This window comes from Bos taurus, chromosome 3, assembly GCF_002263795.3.
Source record: "Bos taurus isolate L1 Dominette 01449 registration number 42190680 breed Hereford chromosome 3, ARS-UCD2.0, whole genome shotgun sequence".
Lineage (NCBI taxonomy): Eukaryota > Metazoa > Chordata > Mammalia > Artiodactyla > Bovidae > Bos > Bos taurus.
In genome coordinates this window covers 102,801,269-102,816,967 of record NC_037330.1, presented here as the reverse complement: position 1 = coordinate 102,816,967, position 15,699 = coordinate 102,801,269, and the positions used below count along the sequence as shown (strand labels likewise).

General features: G+C 45.4%; 1 protein-coding gene across 5 annotated transcripts in view; it reads left to right on the top strand.

Moving 5' to 3' along the window:
• Nucleotides 1-15,699, top strand: part of CFAP57 (cilia and flagella associated protein 57) — a 79,640-nt gene that overhangs the window by 22,350 nt on the left and 41,591 nt on the right. For 4 of the 5 annotated variants that reach the window (XM_059885172.1, XM_059885171.1, XM_059885170.1 and 1 more), the window contains 5 exons: nt 4,684-4,896; nt 6,175-6,348; nt 9,992-10,153; nt 14,179-14,334; nt 15,443-15,536. In XM_059885172.1, the coding sequence (XP_059741155.1) occupies nt 4,684-4,896; nt 6,175-6,348; nt 9,992-10,153; nt 14,179-14,334; nt 15,443-15,536 (799 nt within the window). The remainder of the gene's footprint in view (nt 1-4,683; nt 4,897-6,174; nt 6,349-9,991; nt 10,154-14,178; nt 14,335-15,442; nt 15,537-15,699) is intronic. The other variant, XM_059885173.1, reaches the window with a different exon arrangement.

The window sequence follows — 15,699 nt, the reverse complement described above, 5'->3', positions numbered from 1 at the left end:
TTCACTCAGACTCACGTCCATCGAGTCAGTGATGCCATCCAGCCATCTCATCCTCTGTCGTCCCCTTCTCCTCCTGCCCCTAATCCCTCCCAGCATCAGAGGCTTTTCCAATGAGTCAGCTCGTCACATGAGGTGGCCAAAGTACTGGAGTTTCAGCTTTAGCATCATTCCTTCCAAAGAAATCCCAGGGCCGATCTTCAGAATGGACTGATTGGATCTCCTTGCAGTCCAAGGGACTCTCAAAGAGTCTTCTCCAACACCACAGTTCAAAAGCATCAATTCTTTGGCGCTCAGCCTTCTTCACAGTCCAACTCTCACATCCATACATGACCACAGGAAAAACCATAGCCTTGACTAGATGAACCTTTGTTGGCAGAGTAATGTCTCTGCTTTTGAATATGCTATCTAGGTTGGTCATAACTTTCCTTCCAAGGAGTAAGCGTCTTTTCATTTCATGGCTGCAGTCACCATCTGCAGTGATTTTGGAGCCCAGAAAAATAAAGTCTGACACTGTTTCCACTGTTTCTCCATCTATTTCCCATGAAGCAATGGGACTGGATGCCATGATCTTCATTTTCTGAATGTTGAGCTTTAAGCCAACTTTCTCACTCTCCACTTTCACTTTCATCAAGAGGCTTTTTAGTTCCTCTTCACTTTCTGCCATAAGGTGGTGTCATCTGCATATCTGAGGTTACTGATATTTCTCCCGGCAATCTTGATTCCAGCTTGTGTTTCTTCCAGTCCAGCATTTCTCATGATGTACTCTGCATAGAAGTTAAATAAACAGGGTGACAATATACAGCCTTGACGAACTCCTTTTCCTATTTGTAACCAGTCTGTTGTTCCATGTCCAGTTCTAACTGTTGCTTCCTGACCAGCACACAAATTTCTCAAGAGGCAGATCAGGTAGTCTGGTATTCCCATATATGAACTGACAAATTCCTAGAAAAATTGAATCTGTAATTTAAAACCTGACAAGGAAAACTATCACTGGAGAAGTAGATCGAATTTTAAGGAAAGCATGACACTAATCTTGGGGCGGGGGGGAAACTCTTCTAGAGAATTTTTTTTAAAAAGTAAATACTTCCAACATTGTTCTAGGAGGCCAGCATAGTTGTGATACCAAAACCTATCAAAGACATCACAAGAAAGGAAAATGGCAAGCCAGTCTTGTGTGTGAACATAAAGATGTCCTAAATAAATTGTCATCAAACCAATCCAGCAATATGTTAAAAGGATAATACAACATGACCATGTTGATTCATTCTGCTGCTGCTACTGCTAAGTCACTTCAGTCGTGTCCGACTCTGTACGACCCCATAGATACAACATTGTTTTAGATTTTAAAATCATTAGTGTATACAACATTAATATAGTAAGGATTAAAAAGCATATGCTTATCTCTATAAATCCAAATATAATAATCAATAACATTGACAGTGTATCAATAACATAACAGATTTAAAAAGCACTTAAAATAATGGGGAATGTACTTTATTATAAAAAAATCTTATATAAGACATTTATTTTAAAAACCTACAACAATCAGCACACTTGATTATGAAATTGTGAAAGAGAACAAAACATGATGCCTTCTGTTAGCCCTTGTACTGAGTTCTATCCAGTGCAATAAGGTACGAAACGGAAATATACATTAGTCCATGCTTAGTTGGCTCCTCAGTCATGTCCAGCTCTTTGCGACCTCATTGACTGTAGCCTGCCAGGCTCATCTGCCCATGGGAATTCTCCAGGCAAGAATACTGGAGTGGGTTGCCATGCCCTCCTCCAAAGGATCTTCCCAACCCAGGGATCGAACCCAGGTCTCCCACATTACCGGCAGATTCTTTACCATCTGAGACACCAGGGAAGCCCAACATTGGTCCATGGGGCTGCCATAACAAAATAGCCCAGACTGGATGGCTTATGAAGAGCAGAAATTTTTCCTCACAGTTCGGAGGGTGGGGAGTCCAAGATCAAAGTGCCAGCACGATTAGAAGAGGGCCCTCTTCCTGGTTTCAGACTTCCTGTAGCCTCCCATGGTGGAAGGGGCGAGCTAGCACTCAGGGGCCTTTCCTAAGAGCGCTCATCCCATTCATGAGGGGAGAATTCAGGACCTAATCACTTCCCAAAGGCACCACTTCCTAATACCATCACCTTGGGATGTCAGGATTTCAACATGAATTGAGGTGGGGCTGATGAGAGACAGAAACATTCAGACCATAGCAAAATAAGAGGCATGAGGGTTGGAAAGGAAGAAATAAAGCTATTGCCACGGACAGCATAACTGAGTTTGTAGAAAATTTAGAGAATTTTCAGATAAACTATTAAAATTCGTGAATCTGGGAATATTGTTGGAAATTATTATATTTAAGTCCCTTTTTACATAATAGTGACAAACGATCAAAAAATGTCATTTAAAAGGTAGAGCTCGGGCTAAGACATGGCTAAGGATGTGGCTGGCAGAACTGGAGTCATGGGAACACCCAAAAAGGTGTCCAGTTGGTCAGGAGGTTGGCTACGTAGGAGGAGATTGAGAAAATGTGTCGGAGATATTAATGTATTGGAGATTATGGGAGCCAGTCGCTCTACTGGAGAACGGAGTTACAAATATGGAAAAGGGAAAAAGTTAGAATGTTGTTTTTATTTGGCAGTTTTGTTCAGTGACTTGGTAACCTAATTCTGAGAAGTCTTTTTTTCTCCTGCAGTGGGCAGCCTCAGATGTCGCTGCTCGGATGTTTTTCTTTCTTGATCTTTTAGCCTGGTTACCTAGGGCTTGTCCCTGGGTTGACCTAAGCCACTTAATTAGTCATAGATTATGCTTAAGCCCCCTTCCCCAGTTATATTTTCACCCTTCACTGTTGGATTTTTGTTTAGAAAACAGAAAACTGTGATTTTCCTGTCACAGTTCATGGAGTTTATGCTTTTGCTCCATGTTTAGCCAGAAACTAGTAGTTTTGAGGTTCCCTTTATGACTATACCTGAGAGGGTGCAGCCTCAGCCATGCACCCCACCTTCCAGGCTGCCAGGCATAAGCATGATGTTATTTCTAAGCCTGACTTCCTGGGAAATGCCCCTGGGTCAGAAGCTTATTGTTCAGTTGGTGTTGGTCAGATGTTGTATTTAAACCCTTCGTGCCTGTGAAGCTTCCACCCTGTGTCAGTGGGGTTTTGTACAGCACAGGAGATGCTTTCAAGTGTCCCCACATCCTGCTCTGATTTCTCCTGAGTGTGTGCAGCACAGCACACACATCAGCCTTCCCGATCCCCACAGTTGCCTCTCATCCCGGAAGGGCTCTCTCAACTGTCCCCTTCCCTTCTTCTTCCTGTTCTAATTCTGTTACTGCTCTGCCATTTTGCTTCTGTCAGGGAGTTTCCAGCCTTCTCTTAACTGCCCTCCACCTAGATCTCCACCAATTTAGATGATGTCCATAGGATGAAATTCTCCATGCTCTGTTCCAAATAAGTCAGTCTCCTCCAGCAGAGCTGTGGAGCTCATTGTCTTATGACCAACATCCCCCTGGGAAGAAGTTCTGCTCCACTGCACCGAGTGGAGGGTGAGGGGTATCGACTTTCTTTCCCAAGAGTGACCTCCCTACTCTGTGCGTGGAAAGGGGGTGGGATCCCTCGTCTCTTCAGCTCTCCCCTCATGGTGTAGAACCCCCACCCATTGAGTTAACTGGGGCAGGGGCAACTGGGGTACCAGTATTCTCAGGCTTCTGCACTTGGAGTAGAGCTTCCCCAGCAGGTGGGGACCGGCTAGGGGAAGGGAGATGAGGCCCTCTTGGCCACACTTGCCTGGAATAGAGCTTCTGGGTGGGGATAAGAAATGCCAGCAGGTTTCCCAGGATGAAACCATAGCCAATGACTAAGCTCTGGGGCAGAGAGGGAGCCCCACCTTTTGGCTACAGCTGCCCAGAGTACACTGGAATAAAGTGTTTGAGGATGAGGAGGGTAAAGCAGCAGAACAGTACTTATCTCCCCCAGTCTCTGTTCCTCCTGAGATTGAGTAGATTTTCTTGAGTGAATGTTTCTGCATTTTCTCTATGCCCTTAAGACAATTGCCAGAGACTTTAAATAACTGTTTTTATAAACTTTTTGGCCACACCACGAGGCGTGCAGGATCTTAGTTCCCCAACCAACGATCAAACCTGCACCCCCTGCAGTGAAAGCGTGGATTCTCAGGACTACCAGGGAAGTCCCTAAATAACTGTTTTTATGATTTTTAAGTTACCTATTATGTAAGGGATAGGCCAGCTGAAGTTCTTACTCTGCCATTTGGAAGTACTCTCTCTATGCAATTTTTGCAACTCCCTTTGAATATATATATATATATATGTATAATTATTTCAAAATAAAAAACTTTTGTAAAACATAGCAGTGATTGATTGCAGCATTATAGGAATTATTATGATTCAGTCTTTACATTCATAAAGCAAGACAGAAATGAGAATATTTAATCTTCAGTATTTTGCAAACGTCTGAGGAAATAGAATGCTAACTTTCCTACAAAGCTATGATTTGTGTTTACTGAAGGGTATGTTCCAGGAAAGGACACTCTGCCTCAGCATAGTGAATCACATAAGGGGTTCTCCTCCTCTCCTTGAAAGGTGTGTGTGTGTGTGTGTGTGTGTGTGTGTGAGTGTACATGCGCACTCCCAACTGGGCGCATCTTCATCCCCCGTAGATTCGTTCAGTTGCGTGGAATACCGATGACAGCAAGCTGATTTCCTGTGGCACAGACGGTGCTGTGTACGAATGGAGTCTGTCCACAGGAAAGAGAGAGACCGAGTGCGTGCTCAAGTCCTGCAGCTACAACTGCGTCACCATCTCCCCTGACGGCAAAATCATCTTTGCTGTTGGGTCAGACCAGACTCTCAAGGAGATTGCAGATTCCTCAGTGAGTCTGCCCCTGTCCCTCCTCTGGGCTGCTGCCTCGATCTGCAGAGGACAGCTTCCTGTGTTTACAGCAGAAAGGGCTTCTCTGAGAACAGGGCCCTTCTTCTTGGGAGAACACCTGCCTCCTCATCCCTAGAGGATCAGCTCAGTAGTTGTTACTTCTGGAATTTCCTGCCCAGTGCCCACCTGACTCGTTTAAGTTGTGGGGCTCTTTTCCATTCCTCCTTTGCTTGCTGACTGTAACTTGTCTCTCACCCTGGAGGGAAGGAGGTCAGCAGCATCTCTAAATGGCGCTCTAACCCGTGATTTGCATGTACTTCTGTGGGCTAAAAACAGAACCGTAGTTATTGCTATCACCTAAGCTTGCCTCCATAATTGTTTGGAAATCCCCAAACTCTGAAATTTTAAAATTATGCACCTTGGCTCCCAAATAGTTAAGGGAGGAAAGAAGAGCTTGGCAAGGACACTTCCTGGAAAAGGAGCAGTGTCCTCCTCCATGAGTCCAACCGAGAGGAGGGTATCTCTCCAGTATACCCCCAGGTAGCCCCCAGCGTGGTGGTTTCCACGGTGCTGCACCAGAACAAAGCTTCTTAAGGGGAGGGCCATGGTTCACATCTCACGGTATCCCTACTAGGTGGCACAACACATGGCCCACAGAAAACACCCAGTAATAATTGGTGGCTAGGTGGATGGGTGGGTGGATGAGTGAATTAAAGAGTGAAGGAATGAAGTAATTCCCTGAGAGTGTAGTTTTGTTCCTATAATGGACATTAATAACTATTTGCTGGATAGATTTATGATCCACATCCCATTATTAGTTTGAGATACACGATAAGAGTAGCAGTTGAGAGCATACTCTCAGGAGCCTGAGTGCAGTGGGTGAGTTGAGGTAACTGACCTAGCCTCCCTGTGTCTCTGTGCCTGTGTTTCATCATCTTTAAAATAAGGATGGCAGTAACTACCTTAAGGGGTTTTGTGAGGGTTAAATGAGTCACAACCTGTAAAAGCGGGAGAGCGCTTCTGGGTATCTTAGGAAACTTTCCCTAGTGTTACTCCTAACTCCTAGAACTGTTTGCTCACCAGTCAAGCCACCAAGAAATATTTAGTTTGTGCCCTTTTATGTGCTAGACACTAAGCCAGATGCTAAAAGGGATGGAAAATACACATTTTAAAATCCAGAAGTTGCCCTAATGTTGCTATTAAAAGCAAGGAGAGTGACCTGGGGACACTGGGGACGCGCTTCAGCCCCTCGCCCTGAACAGAGCTGGCTGTGTTTCAGGTAATTCGAGAGATGTCAGCATTTGACGTCACCTACACGGCCGTCGTCATCTCCCACTCCGGGCGCATGATGTTTGTGGGCACCTCGGTGGGGACCATCCGTGCGATGAAGTACCCGCTCCCTCTGCAGAAAGAATTCAATGAGTACCAGGCCCACGCAGGTCCTGTCACCAAGGTGAGGGGGACTTTCCCTGGGGTTCAGTCCCAGATTCAGGTCTTGAGCGATCCACCTGGTCCTGCCTGTGGCATACCTGGTTCATCCCTTCCCCCTCCCAGCACCTTGTCTCTCCCCTTATTTATTAATCCAGCCAAGCATTTAGTAAACACTCACTGGCTCTTAATGCTCTTTGTTTGAACTACTCCCAGGAATTTGTCCTAGGAAGTGGTCAGAGGTGCTCCTGAAGATGTATGTACAAGGTTGTTCATCATATTATTTTGCATAATAACATGGGCCATTTGAGAGATGCTGAAGGTCCCTGCTCAGCTGTTCTCTACAGGCCAGCACCCTCCTGTCCCAGCTGCTAATGGCTCACAGCTGTCCTTCTCCACAGGGTTGTTCTGGACTAAAAGGAGACAGCCTGGGAGATGAGCCCCCATCCCTCCCCAGGGGCAATAACCTGAGCACACTTTTGTAAACTGTCCTTCCATCCCCCCTTCTAAAAAAGCAGTGTCCCTGTTTACAATGGGATCCTGAAGAACAGCCTCTGGGAAATGTGTTCTCTCTCCCTCCTCCCTCTCTCAACTCCAATTGAACAATACCAGCCCCTGAGGTTTCTCATTAAGTCCCAACCTTTAAATTGGCTTGCCTGCAGACACATCCTTATTAGGAAAGGATTTTTTCATTATAAACCAGAACATTCCTGTACTGAACCTGAGTCTTGGGTCCAAAGTAAATTACTATCACATATCTCCCCGCTTTGCTTTAGAACCACTAAATTTTGTGGATGTTTACTTTTCTGATTATAAAAGCAGGACATGTTTATTTTAGGAATAAAAATCCTAATCAGTTCAGTTCAGTTAAGTTCAGTCGCTCAGTTGTGTCCGACTCTTTGCGACCCCATGAATCGCAGCACACCAGGCCTCCCTGTCCATCACCAACTCCCGGAGTTCACTCAAACTTACATCCATCGAGTCAGTGATGCTATCCAGCCATCTCATCCTCTGTCGTCCCCTTCTCCTCCTGCCCCCAATCCCTCCCAGCATCAGGGTCTTTTCCAATGAGTCAACTCTTCGCATGAGGTGGCCAAAGTACTGGAGTTTCAGCTTTAGCATCATTCCTTCCAAAGAAATCCCCGGGCTGATCTCCTTCAGAATGGACTGGTGAATCTCCTTGCAGTCCAAGGGACTCTCAACAGTCTTCTCCAACACCACAGTTCAAAAGCATCAATTCTTCGGCGCTCAGCTTTCTTCACAGTCCAACTCTCAAATCCATACATGACCACTGGAAAAACCATAGCCTTGACTATGCATCATTAATATGCTGATGCATTTTCTTCTACATTTTTGTGCATATGCTTTATATAAATTAAGATCATACTATATGTACTCTTTTGTTGGCTGTTTTTTTTTTAATTTGTGCTATTGTAGGCATTTTTTGTACAATTAAATATTCCTCAAAAGCATGATTTTAGCAGCTATTCAAATATCCTATGATAATGATGGATCATAACTTATTTAACTCATCTCTTACAACTGGGCATTTAAATTATCCCATGAGCTCATGAATATCCTAGTCTGTAGATTGCTATGAGCATCTCTGATTATTTCCTAAGACTAAATGTCTAGACAGAGAGTGAATCCTGAGGGAAAGAGAATGGCCATTTTTAAAGTTCTTGACACATTTTGGTGATTGTGAGAAGAGAGTTTCCATAGTTGATACTTCAGTTTTCATTTTTTACTTTGAAGTAACTATAGATTCACAAGAAATCTAAAAGATAGCAGCAAGGTCCTGGTGCTCCTCACTCAGCTTCCCCCAGTAGTTACATCTGATGCACAGCGTCAAACCAGAACACTGACAGTGGCACACGAGGGGGGCCCTACGTCACTGTTTCTCATGCGCAGATGTGTGTGGCCACCACTGCACGAAAGGCGCAGAACCAGTCCAGCACCACAAAGAGCTCCCTCCTGCCCCCATCACAGTCCCACCACCATGCCTAGTCCTCGGCAACCGCTAATTTATCTTCCTTTTCTATAACTTTGACATCTTGATCATTTTATGTAAATAATCCTAACAGTATGAATATGAAATTATCAAAATGTCAAAGTTATAGAAGTGGAAAATAATCATACAGTACCTGGAGAAGGAAATGGCGACCCACTCCAGTATTCTTGCCTGGAGAATTCCATGGACAGAGGAGCATGGCGGGCTACAGTCCATGGGGTCACAAAGAGTCAGACACGACTAAGTGACTAACACACAGTCATACAGTATATGACCATTTGAGAGGAGCTTTTTTTCACTCAGTGTAATACCTTTGATCTCCATGTCAGTTATTTCATATATCAATACTTTATTCTGTTTTCTCTGAGTAGAATTCCACGGTAAGGGTGTGCCGTGATTTGTTTAACTGTCTACCCCTTGTAAGATATTTGATTTTTCCCCATAGGTTTCGGGCTGCTACAAATAAAACTGCTATGAACAATTCCATACTGGCTTTTATGTTAACATAAGTTCATTTCTCTGGGGTAAATGCCCAGGAATACTGTTGCTGAATCATATACTGCAAGTATATTTATTTAGTTTTTCAAGAAACTACCAGGTTCTTTGCTATTCCTTTCAGCAATACACAAAAGATCCAGTTTCTCTGCATCATTGCCAGCATTTAGTATTATCACTATTTTTTTTATTTTAGCTGTTCTAATAGGTATATAGTGACATCTCATCATAGTCTTCATTTGCATTTCCTTGAAGGAAAGTTACGACCAACCTAGACAGCATATTAAAAAGCAGAGACATTACTTTGCCAACAAAGGTCCATCTAGTCAAGGCTATGGTTTTTCCAGTAGTCATGTATGGATGTGAGAGTTGGACTGTGAAGAAAGCTGAGCGCCAAAGAATTGATGCTTTTGAACTGTGGTGCTGGAGAAGACTCTTGAGCATCCCTTGGACTGCAAGGAGATCCAACCAGTCCATTCTAAAGGAGACCAGTCCCGGGTGTTCTTTGGAAGGAATGATGCTAAGGCTGAAACTCCAATACTTTGGCCACCTCGTGCGAAGAGTTGACTCATTGGAAAAGACTCTGATGCTGGGAGGGATTGTGGGCAGGAGGAGAAGGGGACAACAGAGGATGAGATGGCTGGATGGCATCACTGACTCGATGGACGTGAATTTGAGTGAACTCCGGGAGTTGGTGATGGACCGGGAGGCCTGGCGTGCGGCAGTTCATGGGGTCACAAAGAGTTGGATATGACTGAGCTACTGAACTGAACTGAACTGAATGACTAATAATGTTGAATATCTTTTCATGTGCTTATTTGCCATCTGTATTACTTCTCCAATGAGATGTCTCTGTATCTTTTGCCCACTTCGTAATTGGATTATTGGTTTGTTTTTTTTTTAACTGTTGATTCTTTTGTGTACCTAATAATTGACTCTAAATATTCCAAATCCACAGAGAACATATACATAGCCTTGTCTTTTCATTCATTCCCAGAAGCCCGTGAGGGTTTCTGTCTCACTCTTTTCTAAGATCAAATTTTCCTCCCAGGGAGGCTGTGCCCGGGCTTGCGTGGGGTGGGGATCTTGCACAACCACTGACTCAGTCCTGGTCTGCACGGCCTGAGAATGAAAGCCTCCTCACCATGCTCGTTCTCCTCAGATGTCGCTCACCTTTGACGACCAGTTCCTGCTGAGCGTTGCCGAGGATGGCTGCCTGTTCACCTGGAAGGTCTTTGATAAAGATGGTCGGGGAATCAAGCGAGAGAGGGAGGTGGGCTTTGCTGAAGAGGTGCTCGTTACCAAGACAGACATGGAAGAGAAGGTAAGAATTGGACCTGATGAAGAGCAACAGGGAAATTGCCTGTCAGGCCACGTCCAGTGTCCTGGGACCGGCATAAAGCCCCTCCCCAGCCTGGTTTCACCTGTGCCCAGTGCAGACCACCCCCCACCTCCACTGCATCCTATGTCCTTCCCACCCGCCTGCGCTTCTGCCATGTAGTCATTCTGACTTACACTGAGCTGTGCTCTCAGCCTGTGACCTAGTTCTTCTCTCCTACTCTTTGCAAGCAGGTGCGGCTGCTGCTAAGTCGCTTCAGTCGTGTCCAACTCTGTGCAACCTCATAGACGGCAGCCCACCAGGCTCCCCCGTCCTTGGGATTCTCCAGGCAAGAACATTGGAGTGGGTTGCCATTTCCTTCTCCAGTGCATGAAAGTGAAAAGTGAAAGTGAAGTCACTCAGTTGTGTCCAACTCTTCGAGACCCCATGGACTGCAGCCCACCAGGCTCCTCCATCCATGGGAGTTTCCAGGCAAGAGTACTGGAGTGGAGTGCCATTGCCTTCTCCTTAAAAGCAGGGACTGTGAAATAATTCGCATAATTATTGTGACATAATTAATGACCAGCAGTTTCCAGCACATGCCAGGCATGCGGGAGACAGTCAGTAAATACTTACAAAACTAATGTGACACACTGAGTATTCCAGTTGTATCTGTGAAACTTAAATAACAGCTGGTATCTGGAACCTTTTTTTTTTTTTTTTTTTAAAAAGATATTTATAAAACAGTCCTGAAATTCACTGCTTTCAATAATAAAACAATAAAAGTAATAATATCCAGTAACCAACCGTTTTTTTTTTTTGGGGGGGGGTGGACTTCCCTGGTGGCTCAGTGGTAAAGAAGTGGCCTACCAATGCAGGAATCATAAGTTCGATCCCTGGATCAGGAAGATCCCCTGGAGGAGGAAATGGCAACCTACTCCAGTATTCTTGCTGGGAGAATCCCATGAACAGAGGAGCCTGGTAGCTACAGTCCTTGGGGTCACAAAAGAGTTGGATACAACTGAGTGACTAAACAACAACAAACCTTTTATTTAGGTTTGCCACAAACCAAACACTGTGCTAATTACCAATACAGGAGATACAGGTTTGGTCCGTGGGTTGGGAAGATCCCCTGGAGGAGGAAATGGCACCCACTCCAATATTTTTGCCTTGGAGAAATTCAATGGACAGAGGAGCCTTGTGGGCTACAGTCCATGGCATTGCAAAAGAGGTGGACACGACTTCACGACTAAACAACAGCAAACCTTTTTTTTAGGTTTGCCACAAATCAAACACTGTGCTAATTACTTTATAAGTATTTTCTCATTTGAATCTCACAACTGGAGAAGATACTATTGTTTTCCCCCATGTTTCAGGAAGTACTTTTGGAGAGGTCCAGTGGCATGTCCATAGCGCTACTACACATAGAGTATTAGTTAGGAGAAGGCCCAGAGCACCAATCCAGACTTCGTCCACAGCCCACTCCATCATCATGACCTCAGAGCACCTTTCCTCCTGTTGAGGCAGCCAAGAGTCCAATCACATGTGTTTGGAGAGCTCTTAGCCCTGTGCTCCCCGAGGAAGAAGCCCAGTGGGCGGTATTCTCTCAGGGCGTACAGAGCGTGCACAGCTATGCACTCACTGCCGTTCATGCAGAGTTTACTGTGCATTCGCTGAGTACCTGCTGTTTGCTGGTCACTGGGGCTGCATGTGTGGAAAGACAGGCGGGGCCCTGTGATCAGGAAACTCACGGTCACGCAAGGAACAGCGACAAGTGAAAGCAGCGGGACCGCAATGCCAGAAGGGCCCCATAGTAGGATGATAGTCCCCAGGGGATTCCCGGAGATCACTCCGCGAGCTCCCTGGAACTTCCTGCAGGAAAGGGAAGTGGGAGGAAAGGCTGAGGGAGAACCTGTGACAGTTGGGGTCTAACCTCCTGCAGGCAGGCACCTGTGTCTCCTCCTCCTCCCTCTTCTCTCTTCTTCCCCGAGCAGAATACACCAGGCTGCACCGAAGCCTGAGGTGTCTGGGCTGCCTCCTGACCCCGCCCCCAGCTAGGCCTGACAGCGCTGCTGCCAACCGGAAGTGACCAGTGTGTGTTCCCCTCGCTTCTTGAAATTCCCTTGTTTCTCGGGCTCCATGCGCCCACACTCTTATCATTGCCTGTAAGCCACTGACTGTTCCTCCCCAGCAACCTTCCTGGCCCTTCCTTCACCCGGCCTTAAAAGTCACATTGCCCAGAATTCCCAACTCTTTCTTTGTCTTTATACTCTTTATGACATTGTATGTAACTCTGTGATTCACCCAGCCACTTAGTCATTCATTTATTCATGCATCCAACTAGTACTTGCAGAGGGATCTGCCACGTGCTGACACTGTGCTAGATCTGGGATTACAGAAATGAAGGACATAGACAGTCCTGGAGTTTATATCACAGGAGAAGGTGTGGTTAAAATTTTATTTATTTATTTGGCCCTGCCACATGGCTTGCAGGAACTTAGTTCTCCAGCCAGCAATTGCACCCACACCCTTGGCAGTGAAAGCATGGAGTCCTAGTCACTAGACAGCCAGGGGATTCCCTAGGTAAAATCTTAAAGGGAATCAAATGTGTAGTGAGTGTTATGAAGGAAACGGTGCTGTGGGAGCCCAGGGAAGGGACCCTGACCCAGGCAGACTGGTGTCTGAGGAAGTGAGCCTTGAACAGAGCCTCCAGAACATGAGTGTGTGCAGATGGGTGAGGGAAGGTGCTCTGAGGAGGATGCCCCTAGCTAGTGGGGCTGGAGTGGAGGGGGTGCTGGAGAGAAAGTTTGGAGGTGAAGCAGAGAGAGGTGCTGAGGGGGCTTCTATAGCAGGTTTCAGACTTTGGAGACGGTTCCTAAGGCCCCATTGATGATCTGAGTTAGGCAGTGACTTGGTAGACTTGCATCTGAAGAGACTTCTCTGCAGCAGCCACGTGGAGTAGGACAGAGGCAGGAGGATGAGCAAATGCTTCCAGTGCAGCGTGTCAGAACCGGGGGTTCCGGCCAATAAACATATCCCACTCGTCCCCGGCAGACCGCCAGGGCCACGTGTTCATCTGATAAGTGTTTATTTGGTGCTGACTCTGTTGCTGGTCCTGTGCTGGGCTCCCAGGATCATGCAGGGAAGCAAGCCAGGCCAGGGCAACCCTCAGGGAAGGTCTGGTCAGCGGAGGTGAGCTTCACCCATAGTCCTCTCACTCATCTTCACCACATCAGGTACCATTCCCTAAAACCTCTCCGACATCTTTCCACTCTGCTCTGCTCCCCGACCTCTGGCCAGGCTCTTACCATCCCGCAGCAGGACCATGCAGGGCCCCTCAACCAATGCATCTGCCCTCAGTCCTTCTCTGACCCAGCCTGGGTGCACACTGCCTGTCTTTGGGCACTTCTCACAATTGGTAATGATGTGTCTACCTGGCTGATTCAGTAGGCTGTAAGTTCCATGGAGGCAGGAATCCTGATTCAACAAATACTTTTCGAGTGCCTACTGTGTGTTCAGCACCATTCTAGGTACCTGAAATACATCAGTGTACAAGACCAACAAAGATCTCAGCCTTCTTGGAGATTGAATTCTGGGGCGGGGATGAAGCCAAAAGGCAATAAACAAAATAATACATAACATTTAAAAGTGCCAAGATCTAAGGGGATAATGAAAAATAGAGCAGGGTAAGAGGTGGGGAGTCAGAGTGCTGGGAATGGGAACAGCAAGGGGAAGGAAAATCAGGTCCATGTAGACCTGACTGAGCAGGTGACATTTAGGCGTATCTGCGGGAGAGATGTGAGTTATCAGCATAATGCCTGTCGCTCAGTGGAGCGCCACACTGAATAGGTGTTTTGGAGATAGAGGAAGAAGCTCATGTGTCTCCAAGTGTCTGATCTGTGTCTTATGTGGAAAGATGACGCATGCTCTGAGCAGAGCTGCAGGCCCCAGAGAGCTCAAGGCCACGGGGTTTAAATAGTCCGATTCAGCTGCACTGTGAATGTTCTTGATTCTGTGTCCTCCTTTCAAAGGCTCAGGTTATGTTGGAGCTGAAGACTCGTGTGGAAGAATTAAAAATGGAGAATGAGTATCAGCTTCGACTAAAGGATATGAACTATTCTGAGAAGATTAAGGAGCTAACAGACAAGTTCCTCCAGGAAATGGAGTCCTTGAAAACAAAAAACCAGGTCTGTTGAATCAACAGCCGCAAATAAGAAATTTCCTATTCACTCAAAACAACCAGCACTCGCTCAAACAATAAGACATATGATCATGTTGATAACACCATAAATGCTTACAGCAAAGTGCTAAGTGAAAAAAGAGAAAAAAGCAGAATATAAAAAACTCTTTATGGTGAATACTACTAATGAGGTAAAACAGACACACCTAGAACAATTTTTAAGAAAATAGATAATGATATGATCATCTCTGCAAGTTGAAATTGTGGATAGTTTGAATTTAGTTCTTTAGGCTTTTCTATAATTTCCAGATTCTCCACGAGGAGAATATATTACCTTTCTGATCAAGAGAAACTTACTTAATAGCAAAATGAAAAGTAACAAGAAAAATAAAGTATGTAAAGAGAAAGCGTACAGAATATTGATCTCCAGATTGTCAGTAAGTTAAGTAAAATTAGTCTAAATGACCTCTCTGTCATTAACATTGGTCTAAGATTCTCCTGGAATGATTCCTCTATTCCATACAAACCTGCCTGGCCCTTCTTCCAATGCTGCCAATTTTTTGCTCAAGTGATATTTGGTTCTTTTATGTTATCTCTATGGGTCTAAAAACACCCTGGCAGTTAATTTTAGTATTTCATTCATTTAATCAACAAACATCGGCGCCCTCTGTACACAGAGTACACAGTTAGGTCCCTCCCCTGTCTGCAAGGACCTTTGCTGCTCCATTAAAGAAAACACTTTCTCAGAAGCTGACACATTAACATATCCAAGGATTTCCTTTGAGAGCAACGTGCTAACAACAGAGGATTCAAATCAATCCTTACCTTTTCCACCCAAAAATCCATTTGGTGCCTGTCCGAAACTGAACTCATGATTGACAAGATCCATTTCACAGAAGGGATCTGTATAGAGATAATGTAGAACTCTCAGAGCAGACTATCATACAAATAAAAATGATAGCTTGAACGTTGTTCATAGAACAAAGTAAGAGTGCAAAGTAAGGGCTTGGGAAATGTTTGTGTGTGAAGGAGGCTATTACTTATACAATGGGTGCTCTCACAGTGGTGCTTTCAGCAGACGTGTAGAAATGCGAATATTTGACTCTGTGTCTTAGGTTTTAAAAACGGAAAAAGAAAAGCAGGATGTACTCCATCGCGAACGCATGGACGACCTCCTGGACAAACAGAGCCGGGAACTGCAGGACCTAGGTGAGGCCACCCGTGCAGGGCCCTGGGCAGAGGGCCGTTGGTTGGGGGCAAAGTCCGACAGCCCTCTGGATTCAACCCCATCTATAAACAGCCTGCCTTTATCCCCTGGAGCTCACTGTGGTTTTTATTCCTGTGTATTTACTCATTCTTTAAACACAGGTTA